Here is a 20,005-nt window from a genome sequence, read left to right on the forward strand (position 1 = left end):
ACGAAATTGCCTTGATTGATGTTGAAATGAGGGCCCACCACCCCCCAGTTTCAAAAAGCATCAGGAACTGCTGGATAGTGGCCCCAAAGTGTGGGATCTTTGGAGTCACCACCCAGGAAGATTTGAGTCTCTAAAGGTCCCTTCCAGTTCTGGAAAAATCCTGTGGAAAAGGACAGCACCTCCTTGCCACAATCCCTGTGTAGGCCTTTTAACACAGGATTGAGTGCTGCTGTGTGCTGAGCAAGAAGCAGTGTAATATGCGATCCCCTGGTGGTGTATCTGGTGTTTGGGTAATCCTACAGGAGGCTGTATGGATGGATACATGATGGCAGGGGGAGCAACTCGACATTCAGAATGAGTGGCTTTTCTAGAAAAGATAAATCGTTGCCTTCTCCCTGCTGGAAGATAGCAACTATAAAATCCACTATGGCAACAATTAGGTTGGCTGGTTCCTCTCTTCTATTCCACACCAGGATAGGTATCATAATGACTCAAGGCAGTCCAAGTTGCCCAACACACCTGTGTCTTCCACCTTGATGTCTTGATGTCTCTGGAAACTCCAAATTTGTATATCTAACTGCCTACTTGACATCTCTATTTGACAGCCTATCAGCCGTCTCCAACCTGACCTAGCCAAAGCAGAGTTCCCCATTTTCACCGCAAATCTGCTTCTCCAGTTGTCCTTCTCTGAATCAATGGCATAACCAAACAACCAGTCGCTCAAATCAAAACTTTATGAGCCACCTTGATTTCTCCTATATTCAGTCCATCAGCAAGTTGGCTTCAAAAACATATCAACCATCAAGCCACGTTCTCCATATATACCATAGCCACCCAACCTCTCACATCTGGACCACTGCAACAGCAGTGAACTGGAAGGGATTGTAACTAGTCACCTGCTTTCATTCTTGCCTGTTATATAATACAACTTCTATACAGAGCCTGAAATTATCTTTTAAACCTGGAACTAGTATCACATTACTCCCTTCCTTAAAAGCCTCCCATGGTTTCCTGTTACAATGCCTAATAAAGCTTTACATAATCAACCCTTCTTCCTCTCCAACTTCCTCTCCACCTCCCCATTATCCCCGGACACACTGGTGTGCTTTCTGCTCCTCAAACACATTAAGGTTGTTTCTACCTCAGAGCCCCTGCGATCCCCACCGCCACTGCTACCTGACTCTCTTGGAGAGCTGAAATCTATGTTGCTGAGCTCATGAGATTAGCCTGTAACCATTTTGTTCCTGAACCAATACTAGGCTGATAGGGAAAGATGATGTGGATATCTGAAAATCAAGTTTGGTTTGGGTTTTCTGTTCTTCTGAACTACAAGAATATTAAATGTCTCATTTGGTATCAGAAATGAGGTAACTGGAAGCTGAAAGGCAAAAAAACAACAAATGTGTACTATAAGACTTATGGCAGGGAGTTCTGTCATTCAGGAATTCTGTGTTTAGGACCATTCTTCCCCTACTCCCCGCCCTGCTCAATGGTCAAAGTCAGAGTCCAAGGAATTGGGAAGAAACAACTGAGCATGGCTTCTCTCAGTATCAAGCTAATGGAAGAAGATGGAAAATTATAGCATTTAAATATGACTTGGTATCTGAATTGTTATAAGGCATTATATTGTGAAGGTTAAATGCATTTATTTGTCAAGATAAACTCTTAAAATAACCACAACTTTTGTAATTTTACTCTGAGAACTCTTCATTACAAAAAAAAAAAAAAGTGAAGGGGTGCCTGGGTGGCTCAGTGGGTTAAAGCCTCTGCCTTCGGTTCAGGTCATGGTCTCAGGGTCCTGGAATTGAGCCCTGCATCAGGCTTTCTGCTCAGCAGGGAGCCTGCTTCCCCCTCTCTCTCTGCCTGCCTCTCTGCCTACTTGTGATCTCTCTCTGTGTCAAATAAATAAATAAAATCTTTAAAAAAAAAAGAAAAAAAAAGGTGAAGTGGCCCCAGCCTCTCTCAGTTCATTGTTTAAAGATATGCTATGGTGGTTTATTATTATGAGAGATATAAGGTAGCATATATTAGAATAGAGGGTAATTTAGTTACAGCAGTACCATATTAAATGATTTCAGAGGGTACTATTCACCCTATATAATGGGGTGGGTGCATAGTTCTTTGGCAATAAAATTCCCCCCAAACTTAGTAAGCTATCCATTTATTTCCAATCTATTCCATGTGCCATCAATGTTAAAAGCTATTTCCTAGACAATTCTCAAACTGGTTTATTTCTTTTCTTCCTATCTTCATATTTCTCCTCACACTCTCTCTTAACTTACGGTGACCACATTCAGGTCAACTAAATTTAATTGGGTTGGGTAGAAAGGTCTCTCAAATAGATTAGATTACACTGTGGTAATGGGAAATCCTCAAATCTCAATGGCTTAAAACAACCAAATTTATTTTTCATTCATGCTACCTGTCCATTGTGAGTCACCAAGCGAGTTACATTCATTGTAACTCAGTGACACAAGCTAATGGAGGTTACATTTTGATACATGCTTCTACTATTGCAGTGAGAGAGGGAAAGTAAATTATATTCAGGCTCTTAATCTGAATCTATCAGATTCCAGGAAAGCTGTAGCTAGGTTGGTGGCTGCATAGTTTTAAAATTCTTCCATAGTTCTCACAGAGCAACTGCATGGAAACAAAAACAAAAAACAGAAAACCCATGTACATTTACAAGAAAACTAGGTGACGAGGTTTTCCCCCAAAACATCAAAAATACAAGCAAATGGAGATAAACTATGAACTACCAACAGCAATGCAATCTGCATGGACTAGTATCTGTGCAAGGGGAACCTGACATACGCAGCAGCATAGATAAGGTGTCTGAGAACAACAGAATCCCCAGACGGCTAAGAGAGATTCATCGGAAAGCATGGTTCAATAACAGTAGGTGAAACTGGGATGGGCTTCCCCAGTCCAACCACAAGTGAATGCAAGGAGACTCTGGTAAGAATAAAAAGAGCTAGAACAGTTTGTCCCTGTGAACTTTTAAAACTAATTAGCCAGGGACACCTAGGGTGACTCAGTTGGTTAAGTGTCTGCCTTTTGGCTTGGGTCATGATTCCAGGGTCCAGATCGAATCCCGCACCTGGCTCCTTGTTCAGTGAGAAGACTGCTTCTCCCTCTGCCTGCTGCTCCCCGTGTTTGTGCTCTCTCTCTCTCTCTCTGACAAACAAATGAAATCTTAAAAAAAAAAAAAAAAAAACTGACTAGCCAGGCTTCTGTTTTAGATCAGATTCCTACATTAAGGAGAAACTTCTAGAAATGGAATCAAAATTGAGCTGGATAAGATTTTTCTTCCAGCCATCACAAAGTAACTGGAATGGCTTCTGCCCTTCTACCTTAACAAGAAAAATGGACAAGATACAGGAGGTAACTATTTTTGGACATTATATAAGCTGTAAGCCCTGAGAGAAGAGGAAAAAATGAAGGGAGCCTTTAATTGACCCTGCTTTCTGCCTGAAGACAAATTCCAGTCCACAAGGCAGGAAGCATATCCCAAACAGAGCCTGGAAACTTTGCAGAGTTGAGAACAGAGAATGAGATTGAAGATGGAGAAGGCTGCAGCAAATTTAAGAGCAAATTTTACTCTGGCGGAGTACCAGAGAGGAGGGAATTACATAAAGAAAGCTGGAAATCTGCAGAGGAGTCTCCTTGTGTCTCTTGCTGAATTCTGAGTTATACATGCATACAATGAAACTCCATGGGGGGAGAGAAAGAAAGACAGAAGCTGAATAGTTCCAAGAACTCACACAGGAAAGGGAAGTTTTTATAGTTCTAACCATCCAGAGTGGAAAGTCCTCATTAAACACCCAAGACTGTCAGAGTGGAAACACAAAAGGTCATTCCATAGTAGTAGAGATAAACTAGCCAAGAATAAAAACTCTCCCTACAAGTCCACAATAGCAAGCCTTGAATCGATCCAACTGATCCATAAGCAATTTAAGTATTTACCAGACAAAAGTTTAACACTTTTAAATGAAATTCAACAAATTCTGACACTCTGCAATAAAACATTAACATGCCCAAAATCTAATAAAAATTTCCTAGACATGAAAAAAAAAAAAAAAAAGGAAAATGTGACCCATTAGCAGGAGAAAAATCAGTCAATAGAAAAAGAAGACAGAGAATGATGGAATTATAAGTCAAGGATTTTTTAAAGCTATTATAAATATACTGAAAGATTTAAAAGGAAATATGAACATAATGAAGAGAGAATGAAAATATTTCCAAAATGGACTTCTAGAAATAAAAGAAATGTAGTATCTTTTTAATAAAGATTAACTGGATGAAACTGACAGCAGATTAAGACACTACAGAAAAATAAGATCTATGAATTTGTAGACATAGCAATAGGAAATAGCCAAATTAAATATGGGGAGAAAAAAAGACTAGAAAAAAATGAACAGAAACTCTATGCCCTATGGAACAATAACAAATTGTCTAACATGTCTAACTGAAATCCCAGAGAATACAGCAAAAGTATTTGAAGAAATAATGGCTAAGCTTTTTTCCAATTTCATGAAAACTAGAATCCCATAGATCCTAAAATCTTGATAAACACCAGGGAGGATTAAACACATATCACATCACATCACATTACAACACATCATATCACATCACATCCTACAGCTAACATGCAGTTTATCATAAAAAAAAAGAAAAGAAAAGAAAATCATCTCCTAAAATCAGGAATAAGGCAAGGATGATTGCTCTTCCTACCTCTATTCAACATTATACTGGATGTTCTACCCATTGCAACAAGGCAAGAAAAAGAAATAAATACTGGAAAGGAAGAAGTAAGACAGTCTTTTTTTCTCAAATGACATACACAGAAAAAAAAGAAAACATTCTTTTTTTTAAAGATTTTATCTATCTATCTGTTTGTCAGAGAGAGAGAGAGAGAGAGAGAGCGTGCACAGCAGGCAGAGTGGCAGGCAGAGGCAGAGAGAGAAGCAGGCTCCCTGTCCAGCAAGGATCCTGATGCGGGACTCGATCCCAGGACCCTGGGATCATGACCTGAGCCAAAGGCAGCGGCTTAACCAACTGAGCCACCCAAGCATCCCAGAAAATCTTACCTATTCTATGAGTGCAAAATACTATCTGAGCTTATAAGTGAATTTAGCAAGGTAGAAAACACAAGATTAAGCAAAAACCCATTTCTGTATGCTAGCAATGATACCACAGCATTTCTATAAGCTAGCAATAAACAATTAAAAATGAAAAATCCTTACATCAGCATCAGAAAACATTAAGTATATATGAATGGCCAATGAACACAGAAAGATATTTGACGTCACTAGTTATTGGGGAAACACAAATCAAAACAATGAATACCACTTCACACCCACTAAGATGGCTATTATCAAAAGCAAAAAACCAAAACAAAACAAAACCAGAAAAAAACAAGTGCTGACAAGGATGTGGAGAAATTAGAATCCTCGCACATTGTTGGTGTGAATGTAAAATAGTGCGACTGCTGTGGAAAATAATATGGTGGTTCTTCAAAAAATTAAACACATGGGGTCCCTGAGTGACTCAATGTGTTAAGTGCCTTCAGCTCATGTCATGATCCCAGGGTCCTGGGTTCGAGTCCTTGCTCAAACTGGAGCCTGTCTCTCCTTCTCCCTCTCCCCCTGCTTGTGCTCTCTCTCTCAAACAAAAAAATAAAATCTTAAAAAAAAATTAAACACAGAATTACCATATAATCCAACAATTCCACTTGCAAGTACGTGCCCAAAAATATTGGAACCAGGGACTTAAACAGAAATTTGTACATCAATATTCACAGCAGCACTATTTGCAGTATGCAAAAGACAGAAATGACTGGACTCAAACATCGAGCAGCCAATGAATGGATAAATGAAATGTGGAGTACACATAAAATATTCAGCCTCGCTGCATGGATGAACCTTGAAAACTCTTTGCTAAGTGAAACAAACAGGACACAACAGGACACATGTTGTAGGATTCCACTTACAGGAATTATCTATTTTAGGTATTCATAGAAGCATTCGTAGAAGCAGAAAGTAGAAGAGTGGCTATCAGGAGCTGGGGGAAAGGGAATGGGAGTTGTAGTTTAATGCTAAAGAGTTTCTGTTTGAGATGATAAAAAAGTTCTGGAGATGGACAGTGGTGATGGTGGCACAACCTTGTGAATGTATTTGGCCTTGAATTATCTACATTAAAAATAGTAATAGCGGGGCACCTGGGTGGCTCAGCGGGTTAAAGCCTCTGCCTTCAGCTCAGGTCATGATCCCAGTGTCCTGGGATCGAGTCCGCATCGGGCTCTCTGCTCAGCGGGGAGCCTGCTTCCTCCTCTCTCTCTGCCTTCCTCTCTGCCTACTTGTGATCTCTGTCTGTCAAATAAATAAAATCTTTAAAAAAAATAGTAATAGTAAGCTTTATACATATTTCTGCACAATTACAATATACAATTACAATATACATAAAATAGTAAACTTTATGTATATTTCTGCACAACTTAAAAAGCACTTAAATAACGATGAATTTAACAAAATCCTTGTAAGACACGTACACTGAAAATTAGAAAACTTAGGGATGCCTGGGTGGCTTAGTCAGTTAAGCATCTGACTCTTGCTTTCAGCTCAGGTCATGATCTCAGGGTGGTGAGACTGAGCCCTGTGTTGGGCTCTGCATGGGGCGTGGATCCTGCTGCTTAAGATTCTCTCTCTCTCTCCCTCTGTCACTCTCCATTCTCTCTCTCTCTCTCACTCTCTCTCTCTCACTGAAAAGAAAAGAAAAGAAAACTTAGCTGAGGGGAATTAAAGCAATAAATGGAAGGAAATAAGTAAATAAAAATGGCCCATGTTTGGGGAATCAGTACACACAGATCTTCCTTAGTCTTTTTTCTTGTGTACCATAATCCATTCAACTGGTCATATGTTAATCAATACTTGCTTTTTTCCAAATATTTTGCTTTATTAATACTTTCACAATAAATGACCCTGTATAGATGTTTTGTATGTTGGAGTTCTGTCTGTACACAGATTCCGAGCGAAACCGTTAGATCACATTCATACTTAGTTTTGTTAGTTGTACTCATACCAAGCTTCCTTGGTGACAGAGGGTTTTATCAAACTTTTGGATGTTTGTCAATTTTATAGGTGAGAAATGATATCATAGAGGAGGTTGAGCATTTTTAAAAACTTTTAAAAAGTATTTGTATTGTTTCTGTGCATATTTTGTTGTTGTTTGTTGCTGACCATTTTCTTTTTTTTTTTTTAAGATTTTATTTATTTATTTGACAGAAAGAGATCACAAGTAGGCAGAGAGAGAGAGAGAGGGGAGGAAGCAGGCTCCCTGCCGAGCATAGAGCCCGATTCGGGACTCGATCCCAAGACCCTGGGATCATGACCTGAGCCGAAGGCAGAGGCTTAAACCCACAGAGCCACCCAGGTGCCCCATTTTCTTTTTTTTAAGATTGTATTTATTCATTTTTCAGAAAGAGAGCGCACAAGCAGAGGGAGCAGCAGGCAGAGGGAGGGGCAGGCTGCCCACAGAGCAGGGAGCCCAATGCAGGACTCGATCCCAGGACCCTGGGATCACAACCTGAGCTAGAGACAGACACTTAACTGACAGAGCTGCCTCGGCATCCCTTGCTCATCTATTTTTACATGTGTTTTGTACATCTATTTTAAGTATTTTAACTTTTTTTCTGCTATTGTAATTGGGCTCTTGTCCTTCACAACATATCCTTTTTATTGATTACATATGTCAACACTGCTTTTTATATTAAAAAACGATGTTCTGCTACTTTACTGGATTTTCTTATTCGCATTATTTTTAACATTGATTCTCTTAAGTTTTATCTCTTCCTTTCCTATTCTTATGCTTTGGTTTTGTCTGATCTAATTGCACTGGCTACTACTTTAATACACTATTAAATAGTAGTGGTGGTGGTGGACTTCCTTGACTTACTCCTGATTCTAGCAGGAATGACTCTAGTGTTTCTTCATTAAGTAGATGCTGCCTTTTACCAGGGTTGGGGTGTTTTTTTCCTAATCAGAAATGAGTGTTGAATTTTGTCAAAAGACTTTCAACAGCTATGATCAAATTGTTTGACTTCTTAGGTCTATTAAAATGGGGAACTGTATTCATTGATTTCCTAATACTGGACCACTCAGGAATAAGCTGCACTTGATCATGACAGATCATCTTCAATGCCCTATTGGTTTCTGTTTATTGATCTTTTCATTTGGGATTTTCTAACTGATATTAATCCAATAATATTTGATAAATTCATCATTTATAAATATGATTTTTACTAAATCATAGACAGTTTGACAAAACTGCTAATAATTTCATTAATATTAATAAGAGATTGATACCGGGGATGCCTGGGTGGCTCAGTCATTAAGCATCTGCCTTCGGCTCAGGTCATGATCCCAGAATCCTGGAATTGAGCCCTGCATTGGGCTCCCTGCTTAGCAGGAAGCCTGCTTCTCCCTCTCCCATTCCCTCTGCCTGTGTTCCCTTTCTCACCGTGTCTCTCTCTCTCTGTCAAATAAAGAAATAAATAACATCCTTCCAAAAAAAAAGAATTCTTTTTAATTCTTTAATTCTTTTTTAAAGGATTTTATTTATTAGAGAGAGAGAGAGAGAGAGAATGAGAGAGAGCATGAGAGGGGGAGAAGGTCATAGGGAGAAGCAAACTCCCCATGGAGCTGGGAGCTCGATCTGGACTTGACCCTGGGACTCTGGGATTATGACCTGAGCCAAAGGCAGTCACTTAACCAACTGAGCCACCCAGGTACCCCCCCAAAAAAGAATTCTTTAAAAAAAGAGATTGATATGTAATTCCTTATTTTGTATAATCGTTATGAGGTTAGGTATTGTGGTAGTTATCTATCGTTAAAATAATGCTGCCTAGGGGCGCCTGAGTGGCTCAGTGGGTTAAAGCCTCTGCCTTCGGCTCAGGTCATGATCCCAGGGTCCTGGGATTGAGCCCCAAACCGGTCTCTCTGCTCAGCGGGGAGCCTGCTTCCTCCTCTTTCTCTGCCTGCCTCTCTGCCTACTTGTGATCTCTGTCAAATAAATAAATAAAATCTTAAAAAAAAATAATGCTGCCTAACAAGCAACTGGAAAGCTTGAGGCTTACAACAGTAAAAGGCAGTAGCTCCTGTGACTGAGGTGATTCTGATATGGGCTGGACGAGCATACACATCTGCAGTTCAGCCAGTTGTTGGCTGGAGCACCTGGAACAACCAGGCTCTTTCCATGTGTCTGTCACCTTCTCATGTTATCATAGTAATGCTGTTCTTGCAAGAAACAAAAAACTCACTCATGCAAGTTATTTCAAGCCTCAGCTTGCATCTCATTTACTGACATGGCCAAAGCACATCACACAACCAATCCTGAATCCAAATGGGAGAGCATGGCAAAGTTGTGCAACAAAGCATATGGACACAATGAGGAATGTGGGGGCGTTTTGGCAACTATCTCAGTTTTTCCTCATGGCCAATTATACACACCATTCCCATATGTAAAATATACACATTCCCATCCCAAAGCCCTGCAAAAATCTCAATCAGGTTTAGGATTTCACAATCTAAGTAAAGTCTGGTTGTGCCCACTGTTGTTTTTTTGTTTTGTTTTGTTTTGTTTTTTGAGAGGGAGAGAATGCACGTGCTTGTGCACAGTGAGGGCTGATGGAAGAGGGAGAGAGAATCTGAAGCAGGTTTTGCACCCAGTGCAGAGCCAGATACAGGGCTTGAACTTACGACCCTGAGATCAAGACCTGAGCTGAGATCAAGAATTGGACACTCAAACAAGGAGCCACCCAGGTGCCCCGGTTGTGCCTACTCTTGATCCAAAGACATATGAACCAAAAAGTCAAATTACTTGCTTCTCAAATAACCAACATAAGTGGGTAGAAACAAGTGCAAGATCATTGCAAAAGCGCTATCATTTGGAAAGTGTAAGGATGAAAGCATATAGCAGTCACTTGCCCATAGCAATTCTAAAGTCCCACTTGGAATGTATAACCAGGTCCCCCTGCTCGAGAGATGGGGAATGGTTTGTGATTAAGGCTTCATTCCTTGGATGTATGAATTATCTATCGCTGCATAGTAGTAACTACTGTTATAACCACAAACTTAGTGGATTAGAACAACATCCATGTATTATCTGAGTTTCGGTGGGTCAAGAATCTGGATATGGTTTACCTGGGTCCTCTAGTCCTCTGCTTCAGAACCTCTCACAAGGCTATAATCAAGATGTTGGTCAGAGCTGAGGTCTCATCTGAAGCTTGACTAGGGCAGGAATCACTTCCGAAGGCATGCGGATCCAGCTACTTGTGAATTGCTGGACTGAGGGCCTCAATTATTTGATGATTATTAGACAAGAAACTGCTCACTTCCCTGCCATATGGGTCTCTCCGTAGGGCAGCTTTCTTCATCAAAGGTAGCAAGGAAGACTCATTAGAGCCTGCCAGGAAGATAGCAGTTATAATCATAGGTAACATAATTACAGAAGTGACTCCCCATCACCTTGGCCATTTTTTATTAGAAGGGAGTTACAGGTCCTGCTCACACTCAGGAGGTGGGAGTAACACAAGGGTGTGAATACATTACAGGCCGTTTTAGAGTTTATCTGCCACACTGAAAGTGGCATCCAGTCCATCGTTCTCCATGGCTCCTGGTTTCACCCTCTACATCTTTCACTTTGCATTGCTCTCCTTGGACACTTCTGAAGAGGGCATTAGAAAACGTGTCTTCTGAACAACTTCCTCAGTCTGCTTCCTGTTCAAAGAAAGTTGGGGTCCAGATCTTTTTACATTTAGTCCCTTCTAATCTAGGTTGATGTCACTTTTATTAGTATAGCTCCATCAAGACGTTCTGTGGATCTTCTGTGCCTGATCTGAATCTACTCTCTATACCAAAAGCCATACCCAATCATTTTGAGATATCACTTGCCCTCTGGGCTTAATCACTGATACTTTAGGTATCAGGCTACTATGTGACAAGAATCCTGTATTTCCTGGAAGTCATTTTAGTCACCTGGAAAAGTCCATTAGACGATGCCTTGACTCTTTCAGAGGTCTTAGCAAAGTGTCTTTCAGCCCTTGATTTTGTTTTAGCCTAAAGCTGTATCGTAAGCCTGATATCTTTGTAGGCTTAAAGGAATGGAGATGAGAAAGTTGTTGTTCTAGCACCTTTACGTTCCATCTAAATTGTACTTCAAATCTGGTTAGTTCTTTTCTGGGTAATAGTCAGCGGACATTTTCAACATTCTGCCTAGAAGTGTCTTTTCTCAAGCCCAAATGTTCAGGAGGTACATTTTCTATCTTCCAAGTTACCACAGGTGCTCAGTTTCTTTGCATTTTTCAGCCCCCTAAAATAATTTTCTCACCATTTTTCCAAGCCCCACCCAGAGCCCAGCTCCAATGTCACAGATACTAGTTTTTTTTTTTTAATTTGGCACCATTTTGTGCATCAGTTATCTATTACTGTGAATAAATCACTTTAAATCTTAATGCCTTAAAATAATAAACATGTGTTTTGCTCATCAATCTGCAGGCTGGGATTTAGGTTGGACCTGGCTGGGTAGTGCTTCTGGTCTCACCTGGACCCATTCACAAGTCTGGGACAGTCAGTGATCTTGACTAACCCAGGATGGCTTTGGTCAGGCAAGATTAGGCACAAATAATTCATAATAAAGGCAGAGAGCAAAATGAGAGGAATCTCAAAGGCATAAGGACTTTCCAAGCCAATGCTTGCACCTTGTTTGTGAAAATCCCATTGACCAGACTTGCATGCCTGAGCCCAGAGTCAGAGAGGGAGGGCACAGCCAAACTTCATGGCCAAGTATGTAGACATAGGGATAAGTGGAGAATTGGGGCTATTTTTGCAACCTAATATTAGGGATCGATGTTATAATTGCTTCATAAAAATTTGGAAGTGTTCTTCTTTTCCAGCATTCTGGAATACATTATGTAGCAAAGGGATTACCTGAACGATGAAAGTTTGGTAGAATCCTCCTGTGAAACCATCTGAACTAGAGCCTTTTTCATCTTATAGCTCTTTGATAATCTTTTCTAGTTCCCTTATGAACTAGAAAGGCTTAAACTTTCTCTTCTGGAGTCATTTTAGTACCTAAGGTCATTACCATTTCATCTAGGTTACCAAATTATTTGCAGAGTTGTACAAAATAGTCCATAAAATTAAAATTTATTTTGTTTTAATGTCAATTTTTCACTAGTATTTTTACTTTTGATATTTCTACTTCCTCCCCCTTTTACTTAAGTTAGCTAATGGCTTGTTTCTTCTGATTGTTTTCCTTTTTACCTTTTTTAAGATTTTTTAAAACTTGAGAAAGAGAGAATGCAATCAGGGGAGGGGGCAGAGGGAGAGGAATGAGCAGACTCCATGCTGAGTGCAGAGCCTGATGTAGGGCTCTATCTCACAACCTGAGATCATGACCTGAGCCAACACCAAGAGTGGAACACTTAACCGACTGAGCCACACAGGTGTCTCAGTTGTTTTTCAAATAAGCAAAATGCTCTTCATTAATTTTATTTTTTCCTGTTTTCCTAATGTGTGATTTTATCATTACTTCTTATATCCCTTTTGTTTTTGTTTTTGGTTTTTTTTTTTGGCTTTTGAGTTGTATTTTTATTTTGCTTTTTAAAAAATCAATGTTACAGTATTTTAAAATTTTTGAGTATAATTGACACATGTGATATTATTTTAAAGCTATATTTCACCTATCAGTGCTTTAATTATTTCTCACAGATTTGATTATCAGTCTTTTTTTAAAAGCTCTGAAGGTTTGGTTGATATTTCCCCTTTGCCCCAAGAGTAGTTCATAGAAAATCTTTCTCCAGGTGAGACTTAAAAATATATATTTAATTCATTTCTCCTTTTATTTTATTTTATTTTACTTTTAAGATTTTATTTATTGGGGCGCCTGGGTAGCTCAGTGGTTTAAAGCCTCTGCCTTTGGCTCGGGTCGTGATCCCGGCGTCCTGGGATTGGGACCCACATCAGGCTCTTTGGTTAGCGGGGAGCCTGTTTCCTCCTCTCTCTCTCTGCCTCTCTGTCTCCTTGTGATCTCTGTCTGTCAAACAAATAAATGACAGACAGAGATCACAAGGAGACAGAGAGGCGGGCAGAGAGAGGAAGGGAAGCAGGCTCCCCGCTGAGCAGAGAGCCCAATGCAGGGCTCCATCCCAAGATCCTGGGATCATGACCTGAGCTGAAGGCAGAGGCTTTAACCCACTAAGCCACCCAAGCGCCCCCATTTCTCATTTTATTGCACTGTGGTTAAAGAAGACTGTATTGTCTCTATTTTGTGGAAATTAGATGTTTTCTTTGTGATATAATAAACGGCAAATTTCTGTGAGAATAGGCATATCCTCGATTATGTATTAGTATTCCTTATTAAAAGATGCAAAGTGCAATATATATTCAGAAGACATACAACTTCTTTTGGAATCTATAGGTGAAATCAAAGAAAATAATTTAAAGTTGAGAAATGAAATAATTGAGCTGTAACATTAGTAACTAGTATACCTTCATTGTGAATTGTGGTTTTTAGCATTATAGTGTCCTTCTTTGACTTAATTTTCTCCTGAATTTTACCTTTGGCATATATCAATATTGTAATCTTGCTTTTTTTTTTTTTTTTCAAAGATTTTATTTATTTATTTGACAGAGAGAAATCACAAGTAGGCAGAGAGGCAGGCAGAGAGAGAGAGGAGGAAGCAGGCTCCCTGCTGAGCAGAAAGCCCGATGTGGGGCTCGAACCCAGGACCTGGGATCATGACCTGAGCCGAAGGCAGCGGCTTAACCCACTGAGCCACCCAGGCGCCCCGTAATCTTGCTTTTTATGACTTGTATTTGCCTATTATATTTTTGCCCATCTAATTTTTAGCCTTTATGGATCAATTACTTCAGATGTCTCTTGTAAATAATAGATAATAAGATGCTGGTTTGTAAGCAAATCTGAACTTTTTAAAGTTTTTATTTAAATTCCAGTTAGGTAACATACATATACATGTTAACTTATACATAACTAATACTAGTTTCAGGTATACAATATAGTGATTCAACACTTCCATACACCACCCTGGGCTCATCACAAGAGCACTCCTTAATCCCCATCACCTCTTTTCACCCATCCTCCTACCCGCCTCCCCTCTGATAACCTCCGGTTTGTTCTCTATAGTTAAAGAGTCTGTTTCTTGAGGCACCTGGGTGGCTCAGTCAGTTAAGCTTTTGACTTTTGATCTCAGCTCAGGTCTTGGTCTCAGAGTCATCAGTTCAAGCCCCGCACTGGGCTCCATGCTAGGTGTGAAGTCTATTCTAAAAAAAAGAGTCAGTCTGTTTCTTGGTTTGCCTTTTTTTTCCCCTTTGCTCATTTTTGAACTTTTTTTTAATAGATGAGTTGAGCCTTTTAGTTTAGTAATTTAACTCTATGCTTGTTTTTGTATTTACTGGGTATGATGCTATATTCACTGCATTCTTCACTATGTGATTTATTGCTTTTATTATAGTATCTTTGAGCATTAAGGGAGATTTCTATCTTTATTCTAGTAATTATTTTGTACCTTTTCATAATCCTTTGTCTCCTTTTTCCTTACTTAAACCCCAACTGTTCGGTTTGTCAACTTTAAATGATGCTCTTTGCCTTGTACACACTGCCTTTGCAACAAAGACCTCTTTGTACTGTCCTCCTCCTCTCCCTTCTTTTTCATTTATTTCACTGTGACTTCTACCTTGTCAAAGAATATAATTTGATACTATTCTACCACCCCATCTCCTCTTCCACTTTGGTTTTAGATCTGAAACTAGATACTCAATGCTTACCACCAGTCCTTTTGCTGATGTTCCCCAATCATCTTCTAGTTGGTTGAAGCTTCTCTTGAAGTAAGATCCTGAGGGGTTATGAGTACAGTATTTCCCTGAGCTCTCACATGATTCAAACTTACACATATCGGGGCACCTGGGTGGCTCAGTGGGTTAAGCCTCTGCCTTTGGCTTGGGTCATGATCTCAGGATCCTGGATTGAGCCCTGCATTGGCCTCTCTGCTCAGCAGGGAGCCTGCTTCCTCCCCTCTCTCTGCCTGCCTCTCTGCCTACTTGTGATCTGTCAAATAAATAAATAAATAAATAATCTTAAAAATATATATACATATCCTTGATATTTAAAGGACAGCTTAGCTTGATACAAAACACTTATTCTTAGTTTCTTTGTTTTTCTTTATACTTCTTGAAAATGTTGCTCCATTGCTACTTGCTTTTCGAGAAGTCTGATGCCAATTTGACCCTTCCTTTGTAAGAAACTAGCTCTTTTGGCCCAGATGGGTTTTTTCCCTCACCTTCAAAATTTAATAATTTGCTAGCATATTCATCATTCTGCATCAAAATCTACAAGTTTTCTATGTAACAAAGGGACCCTTTCAAGATAAAGATTTAGGTCTTCTTTGTGCTTTTTCAGAAATTTCTCCTGGGGCATGTTTTTTGTTTTAAGATCGTATTTATTTATTTGTCAGAGGAAGAAGAAGGCTCCCTGCTGAGCAGGAAGCCTGATACAAGACTTGAACTCAGGACCCTGGGATCATAACCTGAACCAAAGGCAGACATTTAACAGACTAAGCCATCCAGGCATCCCTCTCCTGGAGCAGTTTTAACTATTAACCAATTCCACTGTCTTCTTTTTTGGTAGCTTCTGGGAGCTCCAGTTTTGCCTGTGTTACTTCTTTACCTATCATTTTCGTTCTATACCTTTTCAGCTCTTCCTCTGCATTTTTTGTTCTCTTAGCTTTTGTCATTCCCAACCTCTATATGCTTTACTATACTTGTAGTCATCTCTATTGATTTTGTCTTCCTATCTATGATGATTTTAATTTTTCACTCAAATTGTTTCCCAAGCTTGGTCATTTCTCTCTTCATATATTCCTGTTGCTTTTTCATTTTTATTCTGAGTTTTAAATTTTCTGAACTGTGGTATCTTTCCTATCCACAACTGTTCCAAAATTTATTTTAGAGTTCATGTTGGAGGGTTGTTATGGTATACTCTCTTTTGTTCTCTTTATTTTGGAGTATTTCCTTGGCTTGAAAAGTTATGATTCTCACTCTGTTTTCTTCCTGTATTTGTATACACAGTGAATTCCTTGTTCTATTTATGTTGACATGCTTGCAATAACACGTAACACTTTGGGGGCAGAGGTAAAATGGATTGATCGAGTGACTTTCTCTGTTTATTGGTCCAAGAGAACCTTTTTCAATTGGTTAATGTTGTAAAGTGTCTTTAATAAGTAATGTCTAGGAACTAGGGGTGGGGAAGTTGTCCATTTTCTTCTGAATCTTTGACTTGCTATTGATAGGCTGTTATCTTCAGCTTTCTGTTTTCTTTTTTCCCTTCATCCACCAAGCCTGCTAGGGACACCGCGTCCTTTCAAGACGACTTCATCTCTCTCAGAAGAGATGCCGCTGGTCCCACTCATTTTCTAAATCTCTTCCTTTGATGTCCACCTATCCACTGCCTTGATCGACCAGGTCTCAGTCCTGGTTTGCAGCACTTTTCCACCCTGGGTGGAAACCATAAGTAGTCTGGTTTAACTGAGGTTCCAATTTAGGCAAGGGCCTGCAGCAAAGGTAAAATTGGGGGGACTCTGCAGGAAGCAGATCACACAGGACTTTATCTGTAAGCTTTTGTGATAATTTGCACATGGAATAAAGGGGCCCAAAGTAAAACAGGAGGGAAGGAGAGAAAGGGACTGCTTTAGGAGTTAACAAAGGAATAACCAAACTCAGCTTGGTGACTGATCTGACATGGGAAAGGGGGAGGACATCTGCATTTGGGGTTTGGGTTCCTCAATCAATGGATGGATGAACAGTGGGGTCAGTTCACTGAAACAGGAACACAAGAGGAGGAGGTTTGGGGAAGGGCAAAGGAAGATAAGTAGAGTCTAAAGTACTCCTCTGAGTGAGAATTCTGGTAGACTCTCAGGAGAGTTCTGGATGGAAGCAAAGATCGGTGCTCCTGGCCTATAAGTAGTGGCTGAAACCCAAGAAGAGACGAAATCATCCAATAAAAGAGGACAAAATGGGAGAGAAAGAGGGACGAGGATAAAAACTGGGGGCCCAGCAGTCATTAAGGACTACACAGAGTGTTTGTACCAGTAAGTAAGAAGAAATGGCAGATCAGGAAAGCAGGAGAAAAGTTGCAGAGAATGACTATCAAAAAGAAGGCAAGGACAGAAATAATTACCATAATGGATTAAAATACATAAAATATATTAGATGTATCCTATTGGCACTAAAAACAAAAACCTATTGGCTGTTAGACGATGCTTGGGAATCAACCCATTATTTTGAAAACTGGTGAACAGAGGAAAAAATCTATTTACCCAGCCTCTCCTAGCTCTTTTGGGTAAGTCGATAGGGAATGTCTGTCACATAGAAGAATCCCGGGTAAATGAAGAGGGATAACAAGACTGTATCCCTAGTGAACTAATGGAGCTAGGCATGAACATCCCTCAAATGAGAGAAAACCAGACATATGTGCCTCTTGATGGAAGAATACACCACTGCCTCATGAAGCTGTCTGACATAAACAGGCAAATAATCACACGTGCATCAGATCAAGCCTCCAGGTCAGTGGTTATCAACCAGAGGCCATTTTGTCTTCCTATCCCCACCAGGAGGTAACGTGGCAATGCCTAGAGACATTCTGGATTGTCACGACTTGGGAAGGGCATGCTACTGGCGTCTGGTGGGTCAAGGCCAGTGACCCCGCTGCCCCCACAACCAAAACTTATCCAGCTCCAGGTCAATAGCACTGAGATTGAAGAGCTCTGTCTTAGATCCAATCACCAATTTTTTTTTTAAAGATTTTATTTATTTATTTGACAGAGAGAGATCACAAGTAGACGGAGAGGCAGGCAGAGAGAGAGAGAGAGAGGGAAGCAGGCTCCCTGCTGAGCAGAGAGCCCGATGCGGGACTCGATCCCAGGACCCTGAGACCATGACCTGAGCCGAAGGCAGCGGCTCAATCCACTGAGCCACCCAGGCGCCCTTCAATCACCAATTTATAGGAAATACAAAATATAGAGAATATGTTAAATGACAAAACAGAAACAGAATCAACAAAATCCAGAATTAGGGAAACTCTTCCTGAAGGAAGGGATGGAGGGAGGGAGGTGCTACCCTGTACCACCTGGGAGAGGGCTCCTGTAAGTGGTCTGGTGTTCTGGGGAGTAAGGCAGCCAGTGGGCAGGGTGGATGGGGGCGGGGGGGGGGGGGACAGAAAGCTTGGTCATTAGGCCTATCAAGCTTTTTGGGTAAGAGGCAGTGAGTTACAAAAGGTGGGCATGGGGAGGGAGGAGAGATCACGAAGGATGAAGGGGCAGATGCTGGAAGGTGACAAGGGCAAAAACTTGGAGGGGTGAGCAAGGGAAAGACAAGAAAGGAAGCTACTAGGAAGCCCTTCAGACCCTGAAATGAGGAGGGAGGCAGCAGCTGAGATCTGTTTGGGGTGGGGGGCAGGAGGATGGACTGCAGGGTCACAGTACAGAGGGGGAGGGTGGCTGTGGGTTACAGCTTGAGGAGGAGAAGCCAGAGTGAGAGTTGGGGAAGAGGTTGCTGGGGTCGGGGTACGGGGGGACAGCTTTGTCTCCACCGTTCACCCAATTTAGGTCTTGCCTGAGAAATGTGGGCACTTCCGGTCAGCACACGGGGTCTTATAGACCTAAAGTATTCACTTTACTTCTGCATTTGAAAGGGGGCAAAGTCACAATTTTTACTGGATATATCCCAGACTCACTGCTTTATCTTGCCCCCCCCCCCCCCCCCCCCCCCCGAGATAAAGGACAGGAGAAGACAGAGGCTTTCCTGCCCCAGGCACAAGGGCACAGAATCAGAAACAGCCCATTTACATTCAGGAAGATTCGCTAAGGTGGGTTCCAGGCAGTCCTAGGCAGGGTCGGAGCACCACGAGGAGTCAGACGGGCAGGCAGAGTCACTTAGGACAGGGAAGAGGATCCCTGCTGTCCGGGAGGAGCACGTACGTCTCAAAGTGGGATCCGTGAGCCTGGGCAGGCAGGGTCAACAGGGCTGCTTGGGCCTGAGGAATTCACTCTGGAGGCCCCCGGGTCTGGGACAGGATTCTCTGCTCAAGCTTGGCGTACTGCGGGAGAAGGGCCTCGTAGACCTGGAGGGGCAGAAAGAGCAGTTTAGAATGAGGAGGGAGAGGTGCCTCTCATCTCTTTGCAACTTGCAATTTTAAAATTTAGCATGCCATGTACTTGCAATTTAAGCGTTTGTGCTTGGCAAAAGAAAGGAGGCATCAATTCACAAAAGACGAAACGCTAGTAGTTCCCAATCCTACAGCTTAGGATTTTTAAAAAATGCAAATCAGGACCAAAAAGCTTGTTATCAAATCTACAAAATGTTTAAAAATTCTGGTGAAGATATCTGGAAATGCCATATCTTGTTGTACAACTGGTGAAGTTGGTGGTGCAACCCTTCTGGAAATCAACTTGACCGTACATCGGTATTAAAGGGCTTGAAAATGCCCAGTCTTTGGCCCAGTTATTCTACTTCTACAAAGCTCTCCTAAGGAAACCATCCTAAATGTAGGGTGCCATACCACTAACTGTCCAATCTCCTAAGACCACCATGGGCCACACACACTCTGTCTCTCAGGGTACAACCCGTACGGCACACTGGATAAACAAACTTGAGTCAAAAGACAATGTAGTGGTCCTAACAGCAGTTTGCACAAGTGTCCAGGAAAGGGTCTCCCTGCCACCTATGCTACAGCTCAGATGCAAGGGAGTGAAATCCACATGGTACAGGTGCAAGAGGCACCCTGGCTTTGAAACCTCATGCCCCACGGGAATATCTCTTGTAACAACTCCACAGGCAAGACACGTGTCCATGAGACATCACTGGGCTCAGGGAGGCCCTAAGTATGACTTCCCATCAGGCATATATGGTTTTCCCCCCTCCAGATGCAGTGCCCC

The 20,005-nt window shown here is 41.1% G+C and overlaps 1 protein-coding gene across 8 annotated transcripts in view; it reads right to left on the reverse strand.

Annotated features, from left to right (window-relative positions):
- Nucleotides 1-2,481: 2,481 nt before the first annotated feature.
- The window catches only part of XYLB (xylulokinase), a 65,219-nt gene continuing 47,695 nt past the window's right edge, over nt 2,482-20,005 (reverse strand). For 4 of the 8 annotated variants that reach the window (XM_047740349.1, XM_047740387.1, XM_047740449.1 and 1 more), the window contains one exon: nt 18,785-19,191. In XM_047740349.1, coding sequence (XP_047596305.1) covers nt 19,114-19,191 — 78 coding nt within the window. In that variant the 3' untranslated portion in view covers nt 18,785-19,113. Of the gene's footprint in view, nt 2,641-18,784; nt 19,192-20,005 lie in introns of those variants that run through there. The other 4 variants (XR_007129316.1, XM_047740360.1, XM_047740368.1 and 1 more) reach the window with 2 other exon arrangements.

The sequence above is a fragment of the Lutra lutra genome, chromosome 1, assembly GCF_902655055.1.
Source record: "Lutra lutra chromosome 1, mLutLut1.2, whole genome shotgun sequence".
NCBI classification, from domain to species: domain Eukaryota; kingdom Metazoa; phylum Chordata; class Mammalia; order Carnivora; family Mustelidae; genus Lutra; species Lutra lutra.